Source organism: Eretmochelys imbricata, chromosome 11 (assembly GCF_965152235.1).
Source record: "Eretmochelys imbricata isolate rEreImb1 chromosome 11, rEreImb1.hap1, whole genome shotgun sequence".
Taxonomy (NCBI): domain Eukaryota; kingdom Metazoa; phylum Chordata; order Testudines; family Cheloniidae; genus Eretmochelys; species Eretmochelys imbricata.
The window spans coordinates 13,738,184-13,762,878 of NC_135582.1; the positions used below are offsets into that span (position 1 = coordinate 13,738,184).

Here is a 24,695-nt window from a genome sequence, read left to right on the forward strand (position 1 = left end):
GTGGGCACCACTGCCCTTTACTAGACAGAATCAGCACTTCTCCCCTGTGTGTCTGAGATCACATAACCGCTAATGGCAAAAGCGGAGATTTTCAAACAGGTTGAAGGAAGCTGCTACGCTCCTTTGAAAATCCAAGCCTCAGAATAACTCCATTAATTCAAGTAGCACAGGATCTTCTCTCTCCACAGTAACTGTGAAGTTCCAAGAGGTTTAATATCATCTCACGATGCGATTGAGATTTTCAGACAGAAAGCACTAAGTGCTTCCAGAGGAGACATTTTACACGTGGGAAAATGGAGCCACAAGGCAGTGAAGTAACCTGTCAAAGGTCACCCAGCAGGCCAGTGGCAGCATCAGAAATAAAACCCAGGTCTCCTGATCCCCAGTCTGATGCCCTAACCACAGAGCCACGCTGCCTCAATATAAAATACAGCATCACATGAACATCTGCATTATACCCACCTGTATTCCTTTCACTCCTCCTTTAAACTTTGATACTTCCATGTGAATCTCGCAGTCCCCTATATAACTGAGAGAAAGTTCTCACGTTATTCCAGTGTTTGCAATACCCACACTTGAACAAAATGGAGCTGTAAAGAAGACAAGGGAAATGAGCATATCAACCCTAACGTAATATTGCAGAACTGGATGAGCGTGCACACGCTGCTGAGAAGCAGCGGCTAAATTCCTTAAACAAAAAAGATGGGAATTTTTAATTTATTATAAACCTAAATATCAACTGGGGATGCTAGCATAGCAGCAGTATGGAGCAGCATTTTTATTTCAAGCTTAATTCCCCACCCTTAGGCCTGGAGACGACAGCGTGCGCTCATTTCTACTAAGGGAATAAGGAGGGTTATTGGGGTACAAGGGAGTAAAGAAATAGCATGGTGCTCTCTCACAGCCCCTGCTAAGACTCTGATCCTGCACCAGAAGCCATGAGAACAGACTCCTGTGCCCATGCAGAGTCTCACTGAAGTCACAATCACAGCCTAATACACTATTTCACTTCTCTTGGCTCATGTCACACCTTTCAGGTCATCACAGCAGGCTGGGCCAGAGATGCCTAATACAGGGGCCAAAAAAAAAAAAAAAATCAACCTTAAAGAGAACCCAGTGGCCTTGAAGCGGACCCATAAGACAATAGGTCAATTATTGGGCAGTTACCATTGAGAGTATCAGACCCAGAATAAAATTCACGTGGAGTACAATAGTTTTGGAAGTTGACAATAACCTGAAAATAACCTATTTTTAATACTGTTCACTATACCACTACAACTTCTTGATTTTTAAAACATGGCTGCCTTGCGCAGAGTGGTTTTCAAGTATGCTACAAAGATTCCGTTTTGCCGGATATTTAAAAAACAAACAAAAAAACAACCCCAACCACGACATCTGAGGAGTAAGTCCCAGATTTTAATAATCTTTGGCAAATTCACAAGACACTACAGGCTCTAGATAAAGAATTATTTTTTGGATTTATACACCCCCAGGATGAAAGCACACAGCCAATTTAAATCCTGATGAAATCTGAAAAATAAACCAAACAAAATTCCATGCAATGTATTTACCTGGGGAAGGAGGGTGGAGGAAGAGAGAAACATCTACCAGATTAAGAGGTTTCTACTATAAAAATTGAAAGCTTAAATGTTGTAGCAGTGCAATTTTGCATGTCAATTTTCAGTATACCTTGTAAGGTAATACTGGTTAATCTTGAGTGATAATCACATTTTAAAAAAATTCTTAGTTTTCTGGTAAAGTGATGCATTTCTACAAATAAACTTTGGGCTCTATTTTGCAATCCTTACTCAGGCAGAGCTCCCAATGACTTCACAGGGAGTTGTCTGACTAAAGAGCCCAGAGGAAGGCCTGAAGTGAGCCCCCAAGTTTGCAATAAACAAACTAGGAATTTAGAAGGCAGTTATGACTAGTATGTGATGCAGAAGACACTATTTTGGTTTATAAAAATCCCTGGTCTTTCTGCAGAATCAGAAACTCTTCCAAACAGTCATTAATACCTTTTATTTCTAGCAACCACTTAGCTGCAGAACCGTGTTTAATATTCTCTCAGAATATTCTTTCCTGACAGAGATTTGTATGACAAAAGTTCTCTTGTGAATTATTCAGTGCGATCTGTACCATCAGATCATCATCGTTTAGGCGGTTCTAAATCAATATTACGTAGGAACTGCCATGCCAAGTCAGATCAGAGGTCCACCTCACCCACTGCCCTGTCTGACAATGGCCAGTACCATATGCTTCAGAGGACAGTGCAACAAACTCCAGTAGGGAGAGTTATGGAATGTCTTGCCCAAATGGGGAGTTTCTTCCCAATCTCCCTCAAAGGCTGGTTTATTCCCTGAAGCAGGAGGGTTGATAGCCCTCCAAAAACCCCTATTTTAATCTTATCCATATGAATGCCTAATTCTGTCTCAAATCTTGGTCTAATAGCTTGGAGGTAATGAGTGCCATGGATTAATTATGAGTTGTTAAAGAACAATTCTCCGCATATTGAATAGGACAGCACAAGGATAAATTGTACGGCCTTTGTGGTAATGCTACTGTTATTCACAGGCTCTGAATAATGGTAGCATCACACTGGGAAACTAAAAGGGATGCCTGACATACTGGCACGATACTGGAATTTCCTGAACATACCTTAATTCTACAAGGTAATTCAGTTCAATGAACCCTTATTGAGTTAGGGTTTAATACCTTCAGGGTACATGGTATGAAAAATGGAATTGTATCTTCTCTAGTAGGGAGGGTGGATGCTAATGAACTTCCTCCTTACCAATCTTTGAAGCCATCACCCCAGGAGAGATTCATATATATTACTTCAAACTGGATTCTCCAAAGACCTAATGGACAAAGAAAAGACTTTTTGTTAAATAGCTTATGTTTAAACTGGCCCAGCACCTTCTGATCCAGCAAACAGACAGGTCCATGGAGGGCCCCAATCCTTAGGGAAGGATTGGAAGGACTAGGCCTACAGAGGCCTAATAAGAGTGTGTGCTTGTTCTGAGCTGAAGCTCGACGAACTTGTAACTGCAAAGAAACCCCTTTGGTGGGGTGATGCCCGGTAATCTTATTAGCATGCATGTAGGTGCGTTTATTGTTTTAGTAGGCCTTCTCGGTAATGGTTTTTACCTTAAGGATAAAAAGTAGGCTTGCTTAGAAAGAACGGTGTGGTAACTTATAGCTGTAGCAATCACTCCATTATCAGTCTCTGAAGAGAAAGGAAGAAGGTAGATTCTCTGTAACTTGAAGTCTTTAAATCATGGTTTGAGGACTTCAGTAACTCAGCCAGATGTTAGAGGGGTCTATTACAGGAGCGGGTGGAGAAGGTTCTGTGGCCTGCAGTGTGCAGGTGGTCAGACTTGATGATCATAATGGTCCCTTCTGGCCTTCAAATCTATGAGCAAAGTTTGTTTAAGCAGACTGCCTCTGCTGTGAAATACACAGTGAAGGCAAGGAACTGTACAGTCTGGACATATCGTAGTCAGAAGGCAGTGAGATGTGTCTCCAAGAGAGGCTACAGATGGGGAGCTGGAACCCTAAGACTTGTTGGACCACTAAGGGGAAATACAGGAGCAGCTGCCCTGAACTGGAACAGGCTAGTTTTAAGATATTCTATTGGTAGGCTTTTCATTTCAGGAGTGAAAGAAGAACATACCACATTGGGCGTTCAGGTGAAAGCACATTCTCCTTAGTAGAGTTTGTCAAAAAATTGACAATTACAAAGTCTATTGCAAGGAAGTCTTTAAACCAACTCCTAGACTTTTTGAAAGATTTCATGCAGTCTACATTTCACCGTAAAAATTTCTAATAAGTTTTTCATGAAAATCTGCATTTTTCTATCAGCTCTATTCCCTACAATCCATCAGTTGCACTATTTAGAAATGAAGAAGCAGCCCATTCCAGCGCTAAAGAAGATTCATTCATTGTATATAAACTTCACTCTTACTATTAGTTCGTCACTTACTGGAACTAGTGTCCGTCACAGTTGCTCTATAGTTTACATGGTATATTTCCTCTCTGCATACACGTGCATCTGTTCCTGTGTTTTGGAGGAATTGAGTCTGTCATATCCTGCTCGGTGTCAAAACTGATTTGTTCAGTTAGTAACAGATTACATGTTTGCTCGCTCACATGCAGCTTTAGGCATTAGCTGAACAATTCTTACTGCTCTGATCCCCATCCTACCTCTCCCAAACCCTGTCTACTCTTTTGCTTGACCAGTCATGTGTGAGAAGCAAGACTGGAAGCTCTTCAGGGTAGTGGTTTATCCATACTGTGCTGCAAAAAAATAAATAAAATGCTTTCTCAATTTCCTTTTAAATTCTTGCATTAACATAGTGTCTATTGACGGGTACTGTGGTGGTGGGGGGCAGGGGATAAAAACAAAACCCCCACCCCACCCCACCCCACTCGCCCACCCACACCACTCCTCTCTTCCAGCAATCAGATGAGTTCACTGCACTTGTATTTATCATACACCTACAACCCTATGGCTGCAGAAGACTGAATCACAAGCAGGTGTGTGAACAAGAGAACCCACAGAATAATTTCCCTTCTGATTATTTCATCACAGAAGGGTTTAATGCAACCAAGGACTCTATACATCCTTTGCTAGAAGATTACAAGGCCTTCAACATTCTTTCCATATGAATATCCTTCCTCTCAGAGAAATACTTCGCACTGCTATAAACACCTTTCTAATAGACTTTGTTTCTAATGGGTACAGTCGATAGTTAGTTTTGCAGTTTCTTAAAACAACTGAATGATTATCCTGAAGCAAAGCAGCTACAGGATATAAAGTGGCTGCACTTGAAAAGTTCTTTTTGTTTTGAAAGATTTTATCAGTTTAGAGAATCTAACTCAGTGTTTTGGGAGCCAAGTCAGGTTTTTTCCTCAGTTCTGACATTGTTAGGTGCTCCCTGGAAGAAGTTTGCATCTTCTGACCACCTGCAGAAACCAGATTCCTCCCTAAATGTAGTTTGAATGCTGTACTATTTTGCAATGAACAAATGGGATCCATACATCTAGCTTTTGAACTGGATAAATGATGGGAAAACAAAAACACTTTGTATGTAACTCAAAGAGAGCAAGTAGTGATTTTACCTAACGTTTCTTCTTAAAATCGCTTGAGCTGTTCTAAGATTGACCACAGCTTAAAGTATTTTAAGATTTGCTTTGACATTTTAAATCTGAACATTTAGGCAGTGTGGTTTGATGGGCAGAGCAGGGGATTGGGAAAGAGGATCTTTGGGTTCCATTCCTGGCTCTGCCAAAGATTTCATGCATGACCTGTGGGCAAGTCACAAGTTCTGTGACTCAGTTTCCCCACCTGGAAAAAGGGTTGTATTTATGTCTCAAGAACATGATAAGAAATAATTAGTGTCTATCAAATGCCTTGTGATACTCTGATGCTATGTAAACGCAAGCTATTATTAACAGACTTAATTTGAGCAACATTCTTCAAGCATCTGTTGTTTCCCTTGGTAATTATGAGTAATATGGAGACCAGAAATTTAGTTATGGGTCACACTTGTAGTCTGCTGAGCATACACGTCACTGAGAGTTTTCTTCCTTAAAAGTAAACCATCCCAAAGTGATGCTTATTAAACTTTACTAAGAAGAGGTGGAAGCAACAGCTAAGACAAAAAGTCCTTCCCCTCCCAGGCTAGGAGTCAGGAAACTGCTTCGACGGCCAGTTCTGCCATGGATTGTTGTGGGACGCTGGCCAAGGCAGTGTCTCGGTACCCTAGCTGCCCCGTGTGTAAAATGGGGACAATAATCCTCCCTCACAGGGATGCTGTGCAGCCAAAATTCATTAGTGTTTACAGGATGCTTCAAGATCTTTGGATGCTACCTAGACACAAAGCATCTTAATAACCGATGGCAGGGCCTGAGCAATTTTTAAGGGAAAAGGAATGATGTCACTGGATAATGATTTCCTGCAGCTCAAGTTAACAAATGCCAAGATAAAGGAGTCATGTTTATTTTTAAATTTGGAGTCACTCATTCTTTAACACCTACTACTACTTACCTGTTAGTAACCCTGCTATTAGGCCAAATGACTAATGGAGATGAATGATAACTGTCCAGTACTGAGACCTGAAAAAAGAGAGTTCCCAAAGCCTTATGCCCATGCAGAGTTCCTATGACTTGACTGAAGTCTGCATGGGTGTAAGGGTCCACACACAAATACACACATCCCCTTTTCAAAGGCCTGGGTTTGAAGTCTAAAGAGCAAACAGATTGACAGCAAAAACATATCATTTCTGATCAGTCACTTTAACCCAGAACTAGAGGGGGAGGGATATCAGACTACCATAGCATTACCTACAGACTGATAACCGTTAAATAAACAAACACGCTACCCTTTTATTAGTAACCTCTTCGGACTGCTGACGTCTTAATTTTATTTCACCTTCTATTATAAGTGTGATGGAATTGTTTAAAATAGTCATAGGTGTACCAAGTGTCATTGACCAAAAGGAAACATGAGAGGAAAGTAATTTAACTGGAGAAAAAACAGCCGTAGGGAACTACCACTAACGAGCAATGGCCAACTGAACAAATATAAATTCAATTCTGTATATTAGGTACATGAGCTTTACTCATGTCCCAATCTGATGGGCACTTCCTCTGCTAGCTGCAGTATCACGTGCATGGACATCTTGCCTCCACAACTACGAGTGCTAGAGTTAAGGCCAAGTTCCATCTCCCTCTCAGTCTCCATTTCTATTTGGAATAGAATTCCTTTGAGGAAGAATTCTCCCCACACGTGATCTCGAGTTTGAAGAACGTTTGAGTGACACAGGTTCAGTTGCTTGAGATACGTGAACAGGAAAAACCAGACACCAACACACTTCACCATGACATGCACATGTTCTGACTAGAACTCTTCACTGCATGACCCCAAAGAAGAGAAAGACTGAAGCTAAAATCTTCCACAATTGGATTATTTTCTAGTTCTGAGAGAGGGCCAGGGTCTGCAAGCAAAGGCAGAGGAACGGATGTAGTTTTACTGAATGAGGGGCTCCCGGCTATGAAAAGGCCAGCCAGAGCAGACTCTGCTCCACTGCATGTTCAAATGGTGTTCTACAGCAGTCTCTCCATGGCACTAGTTTGGGTACAGGGAGGGATATGGCCAGGAGTCTGTCACTACCTGGACCAAACTGATTAACACCTCCTCACCCAGAGAGGGGAAGCTCAGGGGTTACTGATGCTACTATAGTTCAGAGGAGTGACATGTGTGAACGGGCAGAAGATATCACTGAAGGACAACTCTCACCAAGCAAACAGAATTTGTCAACTTACAAGCACAGCTGATGGCTAAATCTCAAAACAGACCCAATATCTGCATATATTTATTGGCAAAATACATGTGGTTCCTGCTTATTTTCACTGGGGTCTATTCCCAAGTCTGACATCAGTGAAAAGGTAGGTACCCATTTGTCAAATATAAAGGGAAGAGAAGGGTAACCACCTTTCTGTATACAGTTCTGTATCCCTCCTGGCCAGAGGCAAAACCCTTTCACCTGTAAAGAGTTAAGAAGCTAAGATAACCTTGCTAGCACCTGACCAAAATGACCAATGAGGAGACAAGATACGTTCAAAGCTGGGGGTGGGGGGAACAAAGGGTTTGTCTGTCTGTGTGATGCTTTTGCCGGGAACAGATCAGGAATGCAGTCTCAGAACTTCTGCTAGTTAGTAAAAAGAAAAGGAGTACTAGTGGCACCTTACAGACTAACCAATTTATCTGAGCATAAGCTTTCGTGAGCTACAGCTGTAGCTCACGAAAGCTTATGCTCAGATAAATTGGTTAGTCTCTAAGGTGCCACCAGTACTCCTTTTCTTTTTATGAATACAGACTAACACAGCCGCTATTCTGAAACCTGTTAGTTAGTAAGTAATCTAGCTAGAAATGCATTAGATTTCCTTTTGTTTAATGGCTGGTAAAATAAGCTGTGCTGAATGGAATGTATATTCCTGTTTTTGTGTCTTTTTGTAACTTAAGGTTTTACCCAGAGGGATTCTCTATGTTTTGAATCTGATTACCCTGTAAGGTATTTACCATCCTGATTTTACAGAGGTGATTCTTTTACCTTCTCTTCAATTAAAATTCTTCTTTTAAGAACCTTATTGATTTTTCATTGTTCTTAAGATCCAAGGGTTTGGGTCTGTGTTCACCTGTACAAATTGGTGAGAATTTTTATCAAGCCTTCCCCAGAAAAGGGGGCGTAGGGCTTGGGGGGATAATTTGGGGGAAGACGTCTCCAAGTGGGCTCTTTCCCTGTTTTGTTTAACATGCTTGATGGTGGCAGCATACGGTTCAAGGACAAGGCAAAGTTTGTACCTTGGGGAAGTTTTTAACCTAAGCTGGTAAGAATAAGCTTAGTGGGTCTTTCATGCAGGTCCCCACATCTGTACCCTAGAGTTCAGAGTGGGGAAGGAACCTTGACACCATTGATCTAACTAGGCCTGTAGCACACAACTCCATCTTAGAGCACCAGCTGAATCATGAATAGACACTGAGCCAAATTTCCTGTCTGACCAACAGCCACTACCATCTTATGAACAGACACGAGAAATCCCCCCCACACACACACCCCACCATGCTAAGATTAGGTGTAATCATGACTTCTTTAATCAATTTTATGTTTAGAGTCAGTGGGTCAGATTCAGACTTAGTGTAAGCTGCTGCACTTTTTCACATTGGAAGATAATGGAGAAGCTAGCACAGTTCAAGCAGGTCTCTCCTTTTTATTACCAGCTCTGACAGTGCAGGGGAATTACCAAGCTAGTCCGAGTTCATAGGTAACAATAGCAGCGTCTATCATCCGCATTCTTTGGGGTGCATAACTGGATAGGCTGGCTTTTCTATCCACCTGAATCCACCCTTCACCAGGACAATTCTCTTAATTTAAAGAGATGAACTCACAAATAACTTCAGTAAGACATGAGGATGATTGCATGTTCCATCCTAGCAGAGACTACCCTATTTACAATGGAAGTCTACCTCTCAGCAATATCCAAGCACACCCATTTTCATAGCTTTTCTTCTGCATCCTGGGGAAACACAGCCAAGGGGCAAAACCCACCCTAGCTTATTGTGCTGTTTCTCATTGCTACCATGTGCATTAGTTCCTGAAGCGACTGTCCAACCAATCCAATAGACAGCTGGTTTGCAGAAACAAAAGCCAATATATTACTTATTTTTAGAGCAGTTGGGTGCACAGCACTGTCCAGGACATACAAGAGACACAAGACAAGCCTGAATAGACAAGATATGCTGGATGATCCCATGACAGTTCAGTTATGTTTTGGTCAATATGATTGCGTAAGACCTGGTTCAGCAATGCTGAAAGGTTTCATGGAAGAAGCAGGTCTTCAAGAGGGACCTGGATAAGGAGTGGAGTGGCCAACTAGGGCACAAGAGGGAGACTGTTCCAGGATAAAGGTGCATATCTAAAAAAGCACAACTGCATGAGTGGGAGGATCCAGACGGAGCAGGGAAGGGAGGCTTAAGAGCCGCAGGAAAGGGAGGTGTGATGTAAGCAGCAGAAATTCCTGCCTGCCTTTAAGGCTCTGCAGGGTAATGACCTTACTGTGCAAGGCGTGATACACAAACACATGAACACAGACTTGCTAAATGTCCTCAAAACGGTCTGACTGTAACAGAGGGAATTCTACAATTGTTACGTCAGAGAGCATGTTGTAACATTGCCAGTCTTGGTATAAGAGTAAACAAGATGGAATTTTACAGTTTGCTAAGGGAGATGCACATTTCCTGTTAATTTTGGTGAGGTTTTCCACAGACACACAATGTAAAGGCAGATGCAGTTCTTGTTTGAGTGATGCTACTGTCCACATCACTACATGTTCTTTGGTGCACACTGCTGTTGTGGCATTACCATGCAGGAAAGCAGCTTTCATTAGGGGACTATCACCCTTCGGAAGTTTCAAAACTGTAGGCATTCACAAGAAAACATTTTCCTCTATGATCCTACCCCTTCAATGTAACTGAGAAAGGAGCTTAAGTATGAAGTGTTTGAGCTGCTAACAAAAACAAAACAAAAAAAAATCATTAAAAATTGCCACTCTAGGACTGAAGGGTAGAAAATGTTGTCCCTGTATTTAAAAAAGCTCTATGGATGATCCTCTGCTCAGTATGCGGTTGAGGTTAAAAAAAGCAAGATGTTGTGTTGCATAAGGAATGGGTGATGAACAATATTGTTACAATGCCTTCCTATAGGCAAATCAAATCAATAGAGCAGCCTCATCTGGAATACCAATCACCTCATTTCAAAAGTGATATTGCAGAACTAGAGGGGAGGAGAATAAGGAAGATGAGAATAATCCAGGGCCTGGAAAGACTCATATGAAGAGAGACTGAAAAGACTGGAATTGTTTTCCTTAAAAAGGGGATGAATAGAATAATGAATGGTACAGAGATGGTGGATTAGGAACTTCAGTTCCCCCCTCCCCTCCATCTCATAACACAAGAACAAGGGGACACTCCAAGGTGGGGGGGGGGGAATTCAAAGCCAATCAAAAGGAAATATTTTTCCTACATAGCATGATTAAACTGTGAAACTCACAGCCAAAGTATGTCATTGAGGACAAGAATTTAAAAAGATTCAAAGAGGAATTGGATATTTTTATGGACATCAAGAATATCCAGCAATGTTATAATTAAAAGATAACAAAAAGTTCTATGGATGGGATATTAAGCTTCATGCTTCAGGGAGTAAGCCAATCTCTATCTAGCATAAGCCAGGAGGAGACCTACTGTGGGGGCCAGACTATCCCACACCTGCCTATTGCACAGTTCGTACTTTCTTCTGAAGCATCGTGCACTGGACACCATCATACAGAATACCAGACTGGATGGATCTCAGGTCTGATCCACTGGAGCACTTGCTATATTCCTATGTAACTGCTCGAAGGGCAGCAAGTTAAGAGAGTTTGATATGAATAATTCAATATTACCTTATTTGCAAGTCCAGGATCACTTGTCTACTATCAATTTCCTTAGTATAAGTCTTTACTCCATTGATTTTAGGGCACTGAAAGAAGGAGAGACACATACAAGATATAGCACAGTTAACATATTTTAAATTAGGGCCAACTGAAGACTTCCACCTGCTTTATTCAACCCAGGTACATTCTTTCATTAAAAAGTTACCTGTTAATATTCTAAAATAGTGAGTGAATTGGAAAGTTTAAAGGAAGATGTAGCACAAACTTGTAAAAGTGAAACAAGTTGGTGTTTTTTTGGGCGCACTTTTCTTACCCTTGATTTTCTCCAAAATCTGAGAGGAGTTGCACAGCTAGATCTAGAAGCATGGGAGCCTCAACAGTGCAGTACCCCCTGGCTCCCTCTACTATTCTGCAAGATCAGTACATGAGTCCAAGTCCTGCTGGGCAATCTTGATGGCCTCAGACAAGCCTGGTTCCAGATGAGCGATGCCACATTTCAAGGATCATAAGGAAACTTCTTTAAACTTTTAATGAAGGGGTGACATACAGGGATGCTGATAAGAGGGCCACCTTTACTGCCTAGCATCAGTCGTAAGTTATGCCAGGCTAGGGTTACAGTCACTGGGAAGGTATTGTGTCCTCCGAATCCAGATACAGTCTTCCTCCTTTTTGGTTAAATAAGGGCTTATTTAAAAGCAAAGGAAACTGAGGACAGGATGACTCCAATGGAATAGAGAGCCAATGGCAGATGGATTAGGACTGATGCAGTTAGTTTTCTAGTATTACAGAAATAAAGGAACTGTACACTAGAATCCCAACATTCACCTTCCCCCCCTCTCCGATTTGGGAGCAAAGCAGAACAAGATTGGTCTGTAACCCTTCCCGGTGACTTCACCTACCTTCTCTCCAAAGTGAATTTTGGTAAAGGTACATGTTTTCAGGTGCACATTCTTGGCTCTGATCTTTGGTTCAATTTTTTCTTTAAGTGTTTTTTCCAGGACTGTCCCAAAGTACGGCCAGGCCTGCACAAGGACCTACAGAAAGCACAAAAAACACAGTGTGGATTCTTTGTACAAGATGCATCCAGTTAAAGAAAAACTTAACTCCACACTACACAGCACATATGGCTATTGGCCCTCTACTTTGTAATAAAACTAGTTTTTATTCACACCTTCAAGAGGATTTATTCCAGTTCCTGAGATGATGGTTAAAAAAAAGATTTAACACATACTGTTTGTGACAGATACAATGGACACATGACAGCCGTGAGACTATCCTATCAACTTTGTAAATGTTCTTTGTATCTTTATGAACTAGGGATTATATTTGGGGAACTGGGGAAGATTAATGCAAACCCCTAGGCAGGTAGCCAGCCTGGAGAAGCTTCACCTGAGGCAGGTGGGAGGGGTGCACCAAAGAGACCGTTTTTAGCTGGTTGGAGAAGTCTGGCAAACAAAGGACTGAAAATCTGTGACCACCCTGAAATGGGGGTGGGAAGAGAAATGTGTGGCTCTGATCACATCCAAGCTCTAGTGTGACACGATGACCAAGGGGGTCAGACCTTGCAGCACTGTATCTCCATCAGGGTCTCTGTGTGGAAGATGGGGGACTCCCTGGTGAACTCAGATCTTCATAGAAGCTGTTCACTGTTGTAAGATACATTTTTCTCTGTAATGCTTTTGTTCTGTATAGTACTGTACTTTGCTTTACGAAGGGTGACTGGTCATTGATTAACCCTGTCATTGCCCCTGAGAGACCACAGCTACAGATGCCAAGTTAAATTCCAACCTGCTGTGCATTGCAGGAGGAATCGCAACCTAAATCCCTGATCTAAAAAGGAGGGAGCTGTGGGACTCTGACTGGAGAAAGGTCTCAGGCCTCTAGCTGTCATCTAAGTGGGGTGGCCTCAAGGAGGCCACAAAGGGGTCAGAGGTGCAGTTACCTCAGGAACTGTAACGCTATTAACCTAGGTCATTTTGCTGAACGAGGAGCTTGGTTTCAGAGCAAAGCTTCCACACCCTATTAGAGATTGGTGGTGCCCAACATGAGACACCTTACAAAGTACTTCAGCCTCGGAAGTTTCCGGACACTGATCTTCTGAGAATCTGGCCCCTTTGAGGTGCCTCATATCAGGCACCTAGAAAAATAAAATAAAAATAATTTCTGAAAATTTTGGCCTTGTTCTACTTCTAACTGTTCCTATTAACTCAACAAGCAAGCATGACAGTTCTCCTCCCACAAGAGCTGGCAATTCAGACTGGATGAGACAGCAATAAAGGGTGACAGTGTGCAGCAGGGGTAGGAAAGATCATAGATGAATTACTGCTACACAAGCATGTTTGTTCCTGGTATTTAGGTTTTAAGCAGCATCTGTAGTGCAGTGGTTAACGAAGGAAGACTGGAAGTCTGAGTTTTCAGGAGGGGTTTCTTATGTTCGCCAGGAGAGAAGGCCCAGCCCTCATGAACAAGACAAGCACTCAGCTCAGACTGAATCTGCACAGATTTCGTGTGCTCAAAGGTTTAAGCAGAGGCAGGGCTGGCTCCTGCTTTTTTGCTGCCCCAAAAAAAATTGGGTGGGGGGAGGAGAGCAGGACCTGCTGCCGAATTGCTGCCAAAGAGGGAGTGAAGGACCCACCGCCAAATTGCTGCTGAAGACGCGGACATGCCGCCCCAATCACGGACAGAGTGCTGCCCCTTTCTGTTGGCCGCCCCAGGCACCTGCTTCCTTCGCTGGTGCCTGGAGCCAGCCCTGAGCAGAGGCATTAAATCTGATCGCTCCCTAAAATAGCAAGGTGTTGTTTTTATTATATTTGTATGTTTAAGTCCGTGGTAAGGAGCAACTCCAGAGTAGAGACCGTTCACTAAAAATATTTTCCAGATACAGCTCCATTAACACCTTCTCACCTTGTTCAGCCATTCCACCCGCTCAACATCAGGGGAGTGGACCTAGTGACAAAAAAAAAAAAAAATAACGTATTACATCGTGCAGTGCACATAACTATGGAGCTTTATGCAAGAGTAGCTGGGATGTGGAAATAGAGCTCAGGTTTGGAGGCATGCAGTCAATTGACAATCTCACATCCCCATTTGTCTTCTATTATTACACGGTTACTTCTGAAATGGCACGAATTCAAAACAACTTTGAAAATTGGAGAATTTGTTTGAAATCAACAAGATGAAATTCAATAAAGACAAGTGCAAAGTACCACACTTCAACAACAATCAAATGCACAAATACAAAATGGGGAACAACTGGGTAGGTGGCAGTACGGTTGGGGCTATAGGGGATCACAAATTGAATATGAGTCAACAACATGGTGCAATGGCAAAAAAGGCTATTATTGTGGGGGGTATTAGCAGGAGTGTCTTATATAAAAGATGGGAGAGAAATGTTACGCTTTACTTGGTACTGGTGATGCCTCAGCAGGAGTATTATGTCCAGTTCTGAACAAACTGGAGTCAAGAGGAGAGCTACAAAAGTGACATGAGGCAAGGTCCAAAAACAAACAAAAATATATACACCACACACCCCACATAAACAAAAAACAAAACCATGATTTTTGGAAAATAAAATAAATTTTTTTTAAAAATAAACCTGTTGAAAATTAAATCTGAATTTTAATATTAAATGTTGAGAAGCTTATGTATCAAACACATTTAAAATGATTTTATTAAATAAAAGTTTTGTTATGTGTTTAATTAAATTCCATTTACCATTCTAATGAAGGTTAATGTAAATCACGAGCAAAAATTAATAAGCAATAGTATGTTATATCATTCACCATTTTCTAAAACGTACAATTCTGAAATTAAGCTACATAATTGCTTAAATAAATGTATATAGTTATAGTGTACCCTCCTAAGTACCAAATCTAGTGTAAAATCTCTATTTAGCTTTGCATATCAACAAATTTTAATAGTTCTATCAACCAATGAGAATGCACCTTTCTTGAGAAAAACAAGAAGTACAAATGTAGAAGTTGATTCAAATCGATTATTTCAATCAAGGCTTCTCACTTAAATTTATTTAAATGGCTGACTTAAATCAATCCACCCTGAAAAAACTGGGTATGGTTAATCTTGAGAAAAGGAGACTGAGGGGTAACTTGATGACAGTCTTCAAACATGTCAGGGGCTGTTGGAAAGGGGACAATGATCAACGTTCATATCCACTGAAGGTAGGACAAGAAGTAATGGGCTTAATCTGCAGCAAGGAAGATTTAGGTTAGATATTAGGAAAAAAAAAAACAAACACTCTTTAACCATAGTTCTAGTTACGATGTGCAAAGGGCTTCCAAAGGTTGTGGAATCCCTTTAGAGGAGATTTTTAAAAACAGGTTCAACAAAATGTGTCAAGGATGGGCTAGAATAGATTTACTTGGTCATGCCTTAGTGCAGGGGCCTGGTCTCAAGGTCCTTTCCAGCCCTACATTTCTATGATTCTTTATTCATACCATATAGCCTTTAGGCCCATTCACATGATTAATGGGAAAACTACATACCACCACCAATAAAGCAGCATTAGCAAAGAGTTCCCTTTCCCCTCTTCATTATGCAATGGGAAACTGAGGCACTAAACCAGTTCTGATCACAACAGGGCCACAGTATATTGAGAGAGAGAGAGAAAGAAATCAGTTTCAGACATTTACTTTGTGGTTTGTGAATAGATCAGCCCATTGCCATTAGTGAAGTAATCCAGTGCCAGAGACACGGTGGGAAAAATAAACACTATCTGAAAAATTGCAACTTGTGACACATGGCCAGAAAGGGTTAAGCATCCTGCAGGATAAGTGACCCAAATTCAACCTCTAGGGACATATTTTAGATAATATATATATTTTGTTAGAGGTTAACCATGTAACCAAAGGAGGTTCCTGTCTATGCTGCATTCTGTTAATTCAGAGATCAAAAAGGGGATTTTAACATTTAAATGAACTGTAACAATAGTGCTATCGCTGTATTCATCTCTCTTTGAAACGTACAGCAAGTCACCTGTGAATGGTGGAAAACAGGCAATTGCCTTATGTTACTCTCTGTAGCTAATTACTGGTGATGCTTAGGAAACCTGTCTATTCAAAAAGTCTCCATGATTGCCTATTGTTTACCTCAGGTTTCAGAGTAGCAGCCGTGTTAGTCTGTATTCGCAAAAAGAAAAGGAGTACTTGTGGCACCTTAGAGACTAACCAATTTATTTGAGCATACGCTTTCGTGAGCTTCATGCATCCGATGAAGTGAGCTGTAGCTCACAAAAGCGTATGCTCAAATAAATTGGTTAGTCTCTAAGGTGCCATAAGTACTCCTTTTCTTTTTGTTTACCTCAGGACTCTGAGCTGTGAAGAGAAGTCCTGGAACTGTATAAAGGTGACTTGGGTCCTGATCCTTTTTATCTCAGATATGCTTGATGCTTTATGCAGGGGAGGCTTAGTCATGGGACTGGAGATCTGCAGTCCCATCTGGATCACCCTGAATATGAACATTGGACTATAACTTATGGACTCATTCTGAAAGAACTCTTTGCAACTACAAAGCTCATCATCTCTACTATCTACCTGATCTCAGAACCGTACTCATGTCTGTATGTATACTGATCTTTTAACCAATACTTTTTTTTTTTAAATTCAGTTTAGTTAATAAGAATTGGCTGCAAGCATGTAAGATCTGAAATATTAACTAACCTAGGAGGTAATGTGTCTGATCCTTTGGGATTGGTAGAACTTTCTTCTAGGATGAAAAAGATTTTCAGTAATCCTCATCATATCCGACTTGGATGTCTGGGTGGAGGCCTAAGGCTGGGTTGCTTTAAGTGAATGGTGTTTTGGCTTCTGGGTAATCAGTAAGGTATTACAGACGCTGTCTGAAGCCAGCTTGGTGGATCTAAGTACTGGAATAACCACCAGCTTTGGGGATGGTCTGCCCCATTATTTGCAGTTTGCCCTAAGTAAGTAACCTTGGTGTGGCTCCCCTGGAATCCCAGTCACACAAGTATAACATGCACTTCTCAATATCCATGCATCAGAGCTTTAAAGATGCTACCTGACTAACTCAGGCAGTAAAAAACAATGAGAAGTCTATTGAGTAGCCTGGATTTATGCAAAACACAAAAAAACATTGCAGCATTTTCTCTCGTAACCTTCTTCAGAAGTCAGCATTTATAACAGTCGAATTTAATAGAAATTCACCAAGAATAAGCCGTGTTAGAAGGTTATGGGCTAACAGAAAACCTGGAGTTAAAAATCTCCTTTTAAAGAAAGCCTTGTGTCCATCAGGAGTTCAGCTCTCATGCCCACCTCTTAGACCATCTCTCCCCAGCACCATTCGGGGACAGGGCAGGGGAGGAAGAGATGGGGATATTCGGGTGGAGGAGGGGAAGAAGAGGACAGAATACCAAACCTATTTACCTATTTTTCCCTTGACAAAGTAGCCAAGCTATTGCTATATTTCTGCTGCCACCTTCTTTAAAAGATGGAGTCAATTTTCATCCTTGCAGGAAACAGACAGCCATCCCAGCATCACACTCTATACAGCCAATTACAGTGATCTTTAATAGAAAAAAAATCTGTTTGCATAGAATACATACAAAATAAAGGGAAAAAGCCACAGAACACGCAATAATTACAAATGAATTTCAACTAGTTGACAGGACAAGACTGGCACAAAACTAGTATTGCAAAGCATGGAAACAGCTACAGTATAGATGAACAAAGCTTGCCTCTCAACCTAAGACTGGTCTGGTCTTTTTTAGCTTATCAGCTTAGAGTGTTTTAGCCCACATCTCAGTCCTTCTCATATGTACCCCAGACACATATGACCAGAAAAGGACGTGCCTAGCCAATTGAAAATACAGTACCCCATTGAGGGTGCCGCCCCACTGGAGAACAGAGAATGGCTTGGACAAATGTAGTTCATTTGACACAATTAGGTTGGCCTCTCATTGTTTCAGTATCCATTCCGAATGCTCGCAAGTATACCAACATGCATGTAATTCAAGTCTCCATTCTCTCCTTCCCCTTTCTTCCCCTCCGCCCCCCAAAGCCACCAAAACAATTCACTCTTTGGGAAGGTGATCAAAAAGTGGTTTGCCAAAGAGGCTAACAAGATTTCATGCAGTTTGACATCTCATTACCATTCAAATGCATACAGCCACCAGTACCAGGCTAACAGTCATACAGACTAACAGACAACAGAATTCTGAACTTCCCAACATTTACAGAGTGCCATTTATAGGGGGTGGCAAGACACCACTCTCAGCCAAACCCAAGGAAAATCAGCAAAAAGAAAAAACTTGGGTGAGCAGAGAAATCTGTGTTTCCACTTACAGGCTTGGCCAGAAATTTATGTTGAGCTTTCCTTTTTGAAAACGCTACAGCCTCTGAAAGACTTTCTGCCTTCACTCGTGATGCTCTAGAGTGGATGCTTCACACTGACTAGTGATGCTCCAAAATGCACTGCTGCGGGACATCATAAATATCCTGCATTTCAAGTGAACCCAGAAGAGCCAGTGGACTGCAGAGGCCATAAGCAAGATAGTCAAGAAAGCAAGTTAAACTTATTTCTGCCCTAGAAGTCTGGTTCTCCTCACCCCTTGCCACCAGAGCCTTAGTGATGGCCCTCGCAAAAATATTTTTGCATGTCTCAGTTTTGCCATTCACCCTCACTGCACTGATTTTAATCTCACAGTGCTTTACAGATTCTCCTGAGATGTTCCTTGCTTCTGATTACTTTCTGAACATGCCAGTTGTTCTCACAGAATGAATTAAACAGTATTATGAAACACAGGCACTGGTTCTTCAGTATGGCCATGGAGTGCTGAGCACAAGCCCCGAGGCGGTGGCAAAGTGGAGGGGCACAGCCATGGCAAACAGAACTATTTTACTGGGATCACTTTTCCAGGCATCTCATTCTGCTAGCCCAGGGCTTGCCAGGGAAGATGTTTCTGGCTGTTTCCACACAGGCAGTGGGACAGTCTTCAGCTGTAACCAAACCACATCATCATCACTCAAATCAACTCTTAATTTAACACTGGTTGCAGTTAGGGCAGCAGCTCCAGTGGCTGCCCGGCAAGTGTGTCTGTCTCTCTCTCTCACAGCCCCCCCACCCCCAAATGGGATGCTGCAAAACTCTACTTGCAGAGACGGGGGAAGTGGGTGCAGGACACCCAAAAGGAGGAAGAACAGGCTGGAGACCCTCTAGGGAGTGTGACAGAAAACAGAAGTAGATGTGCTAAAGGAAGAGAGGAGGTGCCTGCCCTGCAAGGCCCCACATGAGTACTAGGGTTTAGAATGACCAAGGCTACAATCTTGATGTACTGTTTGAAACAATATTACATTAAAGCACACTAGGGAACAAACGCACTCAATGCTAAACCAGAGGCTCATTAACAAGGATACAGAGCTTAAAAACAAATTACATCATTTTTATACTCATAATAAAAATTAAATATTCTATTTAGATAAAAATTTTGGGACGTGCCCAGTGAAATCTTCTCATTTTACTATGAAAGAAAGCCCCAAAAAACCCTGATACTACAGAACTCAAAAATTACTGAAAATACCCCCCCCCCCACCAATGAAATTAATAAACCCAGAAAAACAGAAGCCCTAGGTACAAGGTAGTGGTCAGGTAAGTTTAATTTTACTCTTGCAAGCTATTGAGAGTTTCTGTATCATGTTGCAGGATAGGCCTGTCTCACAAATAAATCTTTGTTAATTTTGCTAGTGAAGGCAGGTGTCTAATTATCACTCTGTAGAAGCGATGGGTATAATTAAACCAAGTTCTTTCAAAAACCAGCAGCATACCTTGAACTGAATCTCCTGGACAAGGATGGATATTCAGCCTAATTCAATCACATGCAATTTAGTTGAGGTTGGTCCCGCTTTGAGCAGGGGGTTGGACTAGGTGACCTCCTGAAGTCTCTTCTAACCCTAATCTTCTAGGATTCTACTGGGCACACAGTATTCAGAGAGAGAGATCGCGAGTGTGCAAGCATGTGAGAGAGAGAGAGAGTAAGGAGTGGCAGACTGTTATGCTTCTTAGAGAATGAAAAAATCCATGAGGTAGAGGGTTTGAATGCTTATTCTAAGATAAAGAAACCAGATAAAACTATTTTCCCTTGTTTCTGAATAGATATGAATGGTACCCAATCGATCAAATGCATGCTTCTCAATTCAGGAATGTTTATAGAGTGCTTTGAAATCCTCAAATAGAAGTGCAAATTATTTACCTTTTATTCGACCTTGCTTTAGGATTTAGTTAGGTTGTTTTTTTTAAGTCATCATCAGCTCCAGTTATTAGATTGAAAGCAAAGTGGTGTCAAGGGTGTTTCTTTAAAAGAAATTTGTTTTGATGTTCTAAATGGTAATAACTCTTCTTTAGTAAGAGACAGGCACCCAGGTTTACTAAAATGCCAATCTACCCAGCTAAATTTACACAATAAAGCAGGAACACTGCATCTGAGGTGATGATCAATACAGATGAAACACTACTGACATTTAACATGAAGGAGGATTATAAGAATCAGATGATCTCCACCTTTAGAGTCAGTCTGTCATCATGCGTGGAAAGGTCCTTGGAGAGAGTCATAGAGTCAGCCAGTTCTCAGTTTCAAGGCAATAGTTATTTATAGTAAGGCGCCCGAGAGCCATCCCATATTTGATCTCTAGTTGAATGGATTAAGAAATTTATATTTGCGTTCGGTGAACAGTCCTCATTGGGGGCAGTGTCTCCAGGTGAGGTTTGAGATGCATTAATGGGGGGGTACTGAGAAGCTTGTATTGCTGCAGCCCTTCGTTCTGCAGATTAACAGATTACTTTAGATTACCAATGCTCCTGGACAAAAGGAGCAAGTATCTTTTTGAAGATTAAGAAACCTATGTTTGATTTTTCATTCCTTCCCCACTCTCACATTTGCGTTCTGATAACCACGTAGCATTGTTTCAGATATTGAAATAGGGGTTGCCTGGCCAGCATGGGCCATTGTAGCAGTAAGTCATACAAGAGTAGGGGCATTAAAGGGGAAGAATTGCCCAGTAGTTAGGGCACTAGCCTAGGACTTGGAGACCTGGGTTCAAGTTCTGACCCTGTTCTGCCACAGACTTCCTCTGTGATCTTGGGCAGTGTCTCTGCCTTAGTGAGATCTGCAAAATGATAAGAGGAGCACTGCCCTCTCTCACAGCAGTGCTGTAAGGACAAAAACATTAAAGACTGTGAGGTGCTCTACTGTAACGGAAGCCATACAACTACCTAAAATAAACTGATTAGCAGGCTATTGGTGCATACCTCAGATGCACTGTGGGGCAAGACCAAAGGTAGAATTCTCCTGTTAACACAGAAGTGCAGTTTTATTAGGTTTCTTAATATGAGAGACATGTTTTAAAGTTACAATTATATATAAAAAAAATCCTTCATCCCCCCCACAGGCTGAGCTTATGTATCACATTGGGTTGCTGCTTTAGCCTTTTAGAAGAAAGAAGTTTAAAAAACTACTTTTTAAAAGATTTCAAATGGCCATTCGCCCACCCCACCAATATCACTGAAGGCTAACAAATGATTTAGAGATTTTCATGGGATCCACTTTAAAGAACAGAGATCTTAACTACACCTGGATCCTGCAGTAGCTGCAAGCAGAAGAACATGTCTTTCTCCACTTTCTCACTACACAGTACAGATTCCAGGCTAAATCCGGTCCCTAATTAAGTCAGTACCAAAACTCCAAGTGACTTCAATGGCAGCAGGCTCTGACAATGTAACAGCATCACATGCGTTGCAGAGATGAGGGAGCGGGGGAAGGCATATAACAAGACACTCCCTGTACCAAATCCTAGACGTGTAAACCCAGGATTAGCATCCAGGAACTCCCAAGCTCAGTGCCATACCAGAATTAGATTGTCTACATAGTGTTTAAATGGTCAAAGTCAGTTTCCCCATCTGTAAAATAGGGATGACACTTGCTAGTACTTTCTGCATTCCTGATACGTTGGCAAGTGTTTGAAAAGAGCTTTGAAGATCAAAAACACTTGGCAAGTGCTAATTATTATTCAGTGAAAAGACTATATAGTTTTTTTTCCACATCCACTCCTTCCCCAGAGGCTGGAAACACCTATGGCCATAGCTACAAAAACAGAGATTCTGACATGTCTGAAATGATAAAGTGATCTGTTCAAATATTACACAAGTGTGTGCCTGTAGGGTTTCCTAGGAATACTGATTTCAGCAAGTGGTACACAACCAGTACTATGCCCAGGAAGCAAAACCATGTTGATTTTAAGTTTCAGAGTAGCAGCCGTGTTAGTTTGTATCCGCAAAAAGAACAGGAGTACTTGTGGCACGCTAGAGGCTAACAAATTTATTAGAGCATAAGCTTTCATGGGCTACAGCCCACTTTATCGGATGCATATGCTAACTAATAAATCTGTTAGTCTCTAAGGTGCCACAAGTACTCCTGTTCTTTGTGGATTTTAAGGGCAGTTTTGCCTAAATAAGGAGTTGTTAATAGGCCTTTAAAAAAGGCATTACACCGTATGCCTGATAATGCGATGCAAGGAATTCCCATAGTTAGGTTACATGTAGTTTTACATTAGCATGAGGCTTAGTGAGTGTATTTGAACATTGTTGCCTGTATTCTTCCAAGACTGCAAATGCCACAATGACAGCTGATCAACATGGGGACCAGAGTGAAATTAAACATTTTGCAAAGTCAGTTTGACTATTTTCTCTGTACAGAAAGCAAAACAAACAGTGCCCACTGTGTTTGTTCATTCACACAGAGGGAAAGGAGATGTCCTAAAAACAGGAATATGTGGTTGTAAGCCATTGAAATCAGCAGGAGTAGCATTAACTAGATTTCAGTTGATGTCACTTTACACAAGATAATTGTTTGAAGCCTCCTGCACTATACTATCTTTTATGTCTGGCATTTTGGGTCTACATCCCAAATTTGAGCCTCAGTATGTTGAGATCTGGGAAGGACTATTTTCAAAGACCATTTTCAATTTTGCAGCTGAAAACTATCTTTGTAAACAACTTGTGTACATGCACAAAGATAGGCCATAAGAGAGAGAGTAACTTTAAAGTCACTATACATTTCATACTGTAGCAAAGGTCAATTTAGAAACAAACTGTTTCCTCAGAGATGGACCAAAGCCAGAACTGGACACTGCAAATATTCCCAAACCCTAGATCTGACTCCAGAGTGAACTGACCCCAGAGTCAAAGGCGGTGAACGGACTCCAGAGACAAAATTCACAGCTTAGAGCCATTTTTACAACCTAGGAATCTTTTAGGTTAGTCCATTTTAGGTCAGCTCTCAAGACAGATATATGTTTAGGTTCAAGAGCCCTTACAATGCTAAGTCTGAGCCACATCTAAGTGTAGGATAGTTTTCTCCTGTTGATTAGTCAGGTGTCCTGCTGATTGTTGCTGGTTAATGGAACTAAATTACATGCCATGATTTTTTTCCATTTATCCCTGTAAGTTAGCAGGGCTCTCTCATCTGATCTTTCAGAGCTTACCATAATGAAGTATTGTTCTGAGCCAAGGGAGGACCATTACAGAGCACACCTAGGCCAGCACTGCAGTTTCACATTCAATGTCTTTAGTAGACTTTACACCATAATTCAATTATTCCCGAAATCCTAGCTTGCCACAATTTGAGTCTCATTCACACTCCCACCTCCGAATATTAGAAGAGAAGGGGCTCTATAAAAGGGGTGTTCCTATCTGAAGGCTTTCAAAAACCTTGAGGGAGGAAAGGTTTAAGAAGAACTCTGAAAACTTGGTCTAATAACCAGAGAGCAAAATCTAAAGAGAAACTAAGCAAAGATGAGTGGCACAAAGGAGATGAGAAACATAGCTAGGGAACAGCTGGACAGAAAAAAAGTGAATAGAAAAAAAAAGGAGAAAAATGGACAAAAGAAAAATGTCAGAAGGGAAGAAAAGAAAGAGCTAGAAAGTGAGGCAAACTAAAGTTTCAAAAGCAAGCCAGAATCTAAGTCTCAAATGTAAAACTGAGCAAAGATTAGAAGGCTGAATAAAAACCACATATATGGAAGAGAAACAGACCAGAAATAGCAGGAGAAAGGAAGGTGAAATGTAAGTAGATGCTTGGTTTTGTTTCTTTGTTTTATTGTTATTAAATCTTAGTTCCTACCATCGTTTGACAAGGAAGTTCTGTTTTTACCTATCAGTATTGCCAATCCTAACCATTCAAAAAAAAATCAAGAGTCAAGCCTCAAAAAAACCCCAACAACTTGTGTTCTCTCTCTTTACCTTCTGGCTCTGGAGCTTTTAGGGCACATTGCTTATATCCAAGCTTTTCTCCACAACCATGAAAACTAGAAACTTACTTAAAAGAATACCACATTGTTTGGCTGTTAACCAATCTCATAATATTTTTAGAATGTTTAGTATTCCCTACACTTATGGTAATTTGTGTAACTATGAATTAGATTCCCACCATGCTTTTCATTTATGCCACATTTCAGTGCATAAAGCACGTGAACTGTATAGCCTCTATTGTTTGTGTATGCAAAACCATTTAGAAGTTATACCAAATATAAACAGGGTGCAAGGATAATTGGTATATGTATAAGACGACAAAATTTAGTATTAGGAATAATTGGTGCAGATGCCTTGGTACCCTGAAAACAAGTTATGAAGCCACATAAGAAAAGGAATTAAAGGGTTTATGTTAATGAGGTAACACC

The 24,695-nt window shown here is 41.2% G+C and overlaps 1 protein-coding gene across 1 annotated transcript in view; it reads right to left on the bottom strand.

Annotated features, from left to right (window-relative positions):
* The window catches only part of ESYT3 (extended synaptotagmin 3), a 58,461-nt gene that overhangs the window by 30,473 nt on the left and 3,293 nt on the right, over positions 1-24,695 (bottom strand). The window contains exons 2-5 of the mRNA XM_077830556.1: positions 13,900-13,941; positions 11,895-12,029; positions 11,005-11,081; positions 463-529 (exon numbers count right to left, since the gene is read on the bottom strand). Coding sequence (XP_077686682.1) covers positions 463-529; positions 11,005-11,081; positions 11,895-12,029; positions 13,900-13,941 — 321 coding nt within the window. The remainder of the gene's footprint in view (positions 1-462; positions 530-11,004; positions 11,082-11,894; positions 12,030-13,899; positions 13,942-24,695) is intronic.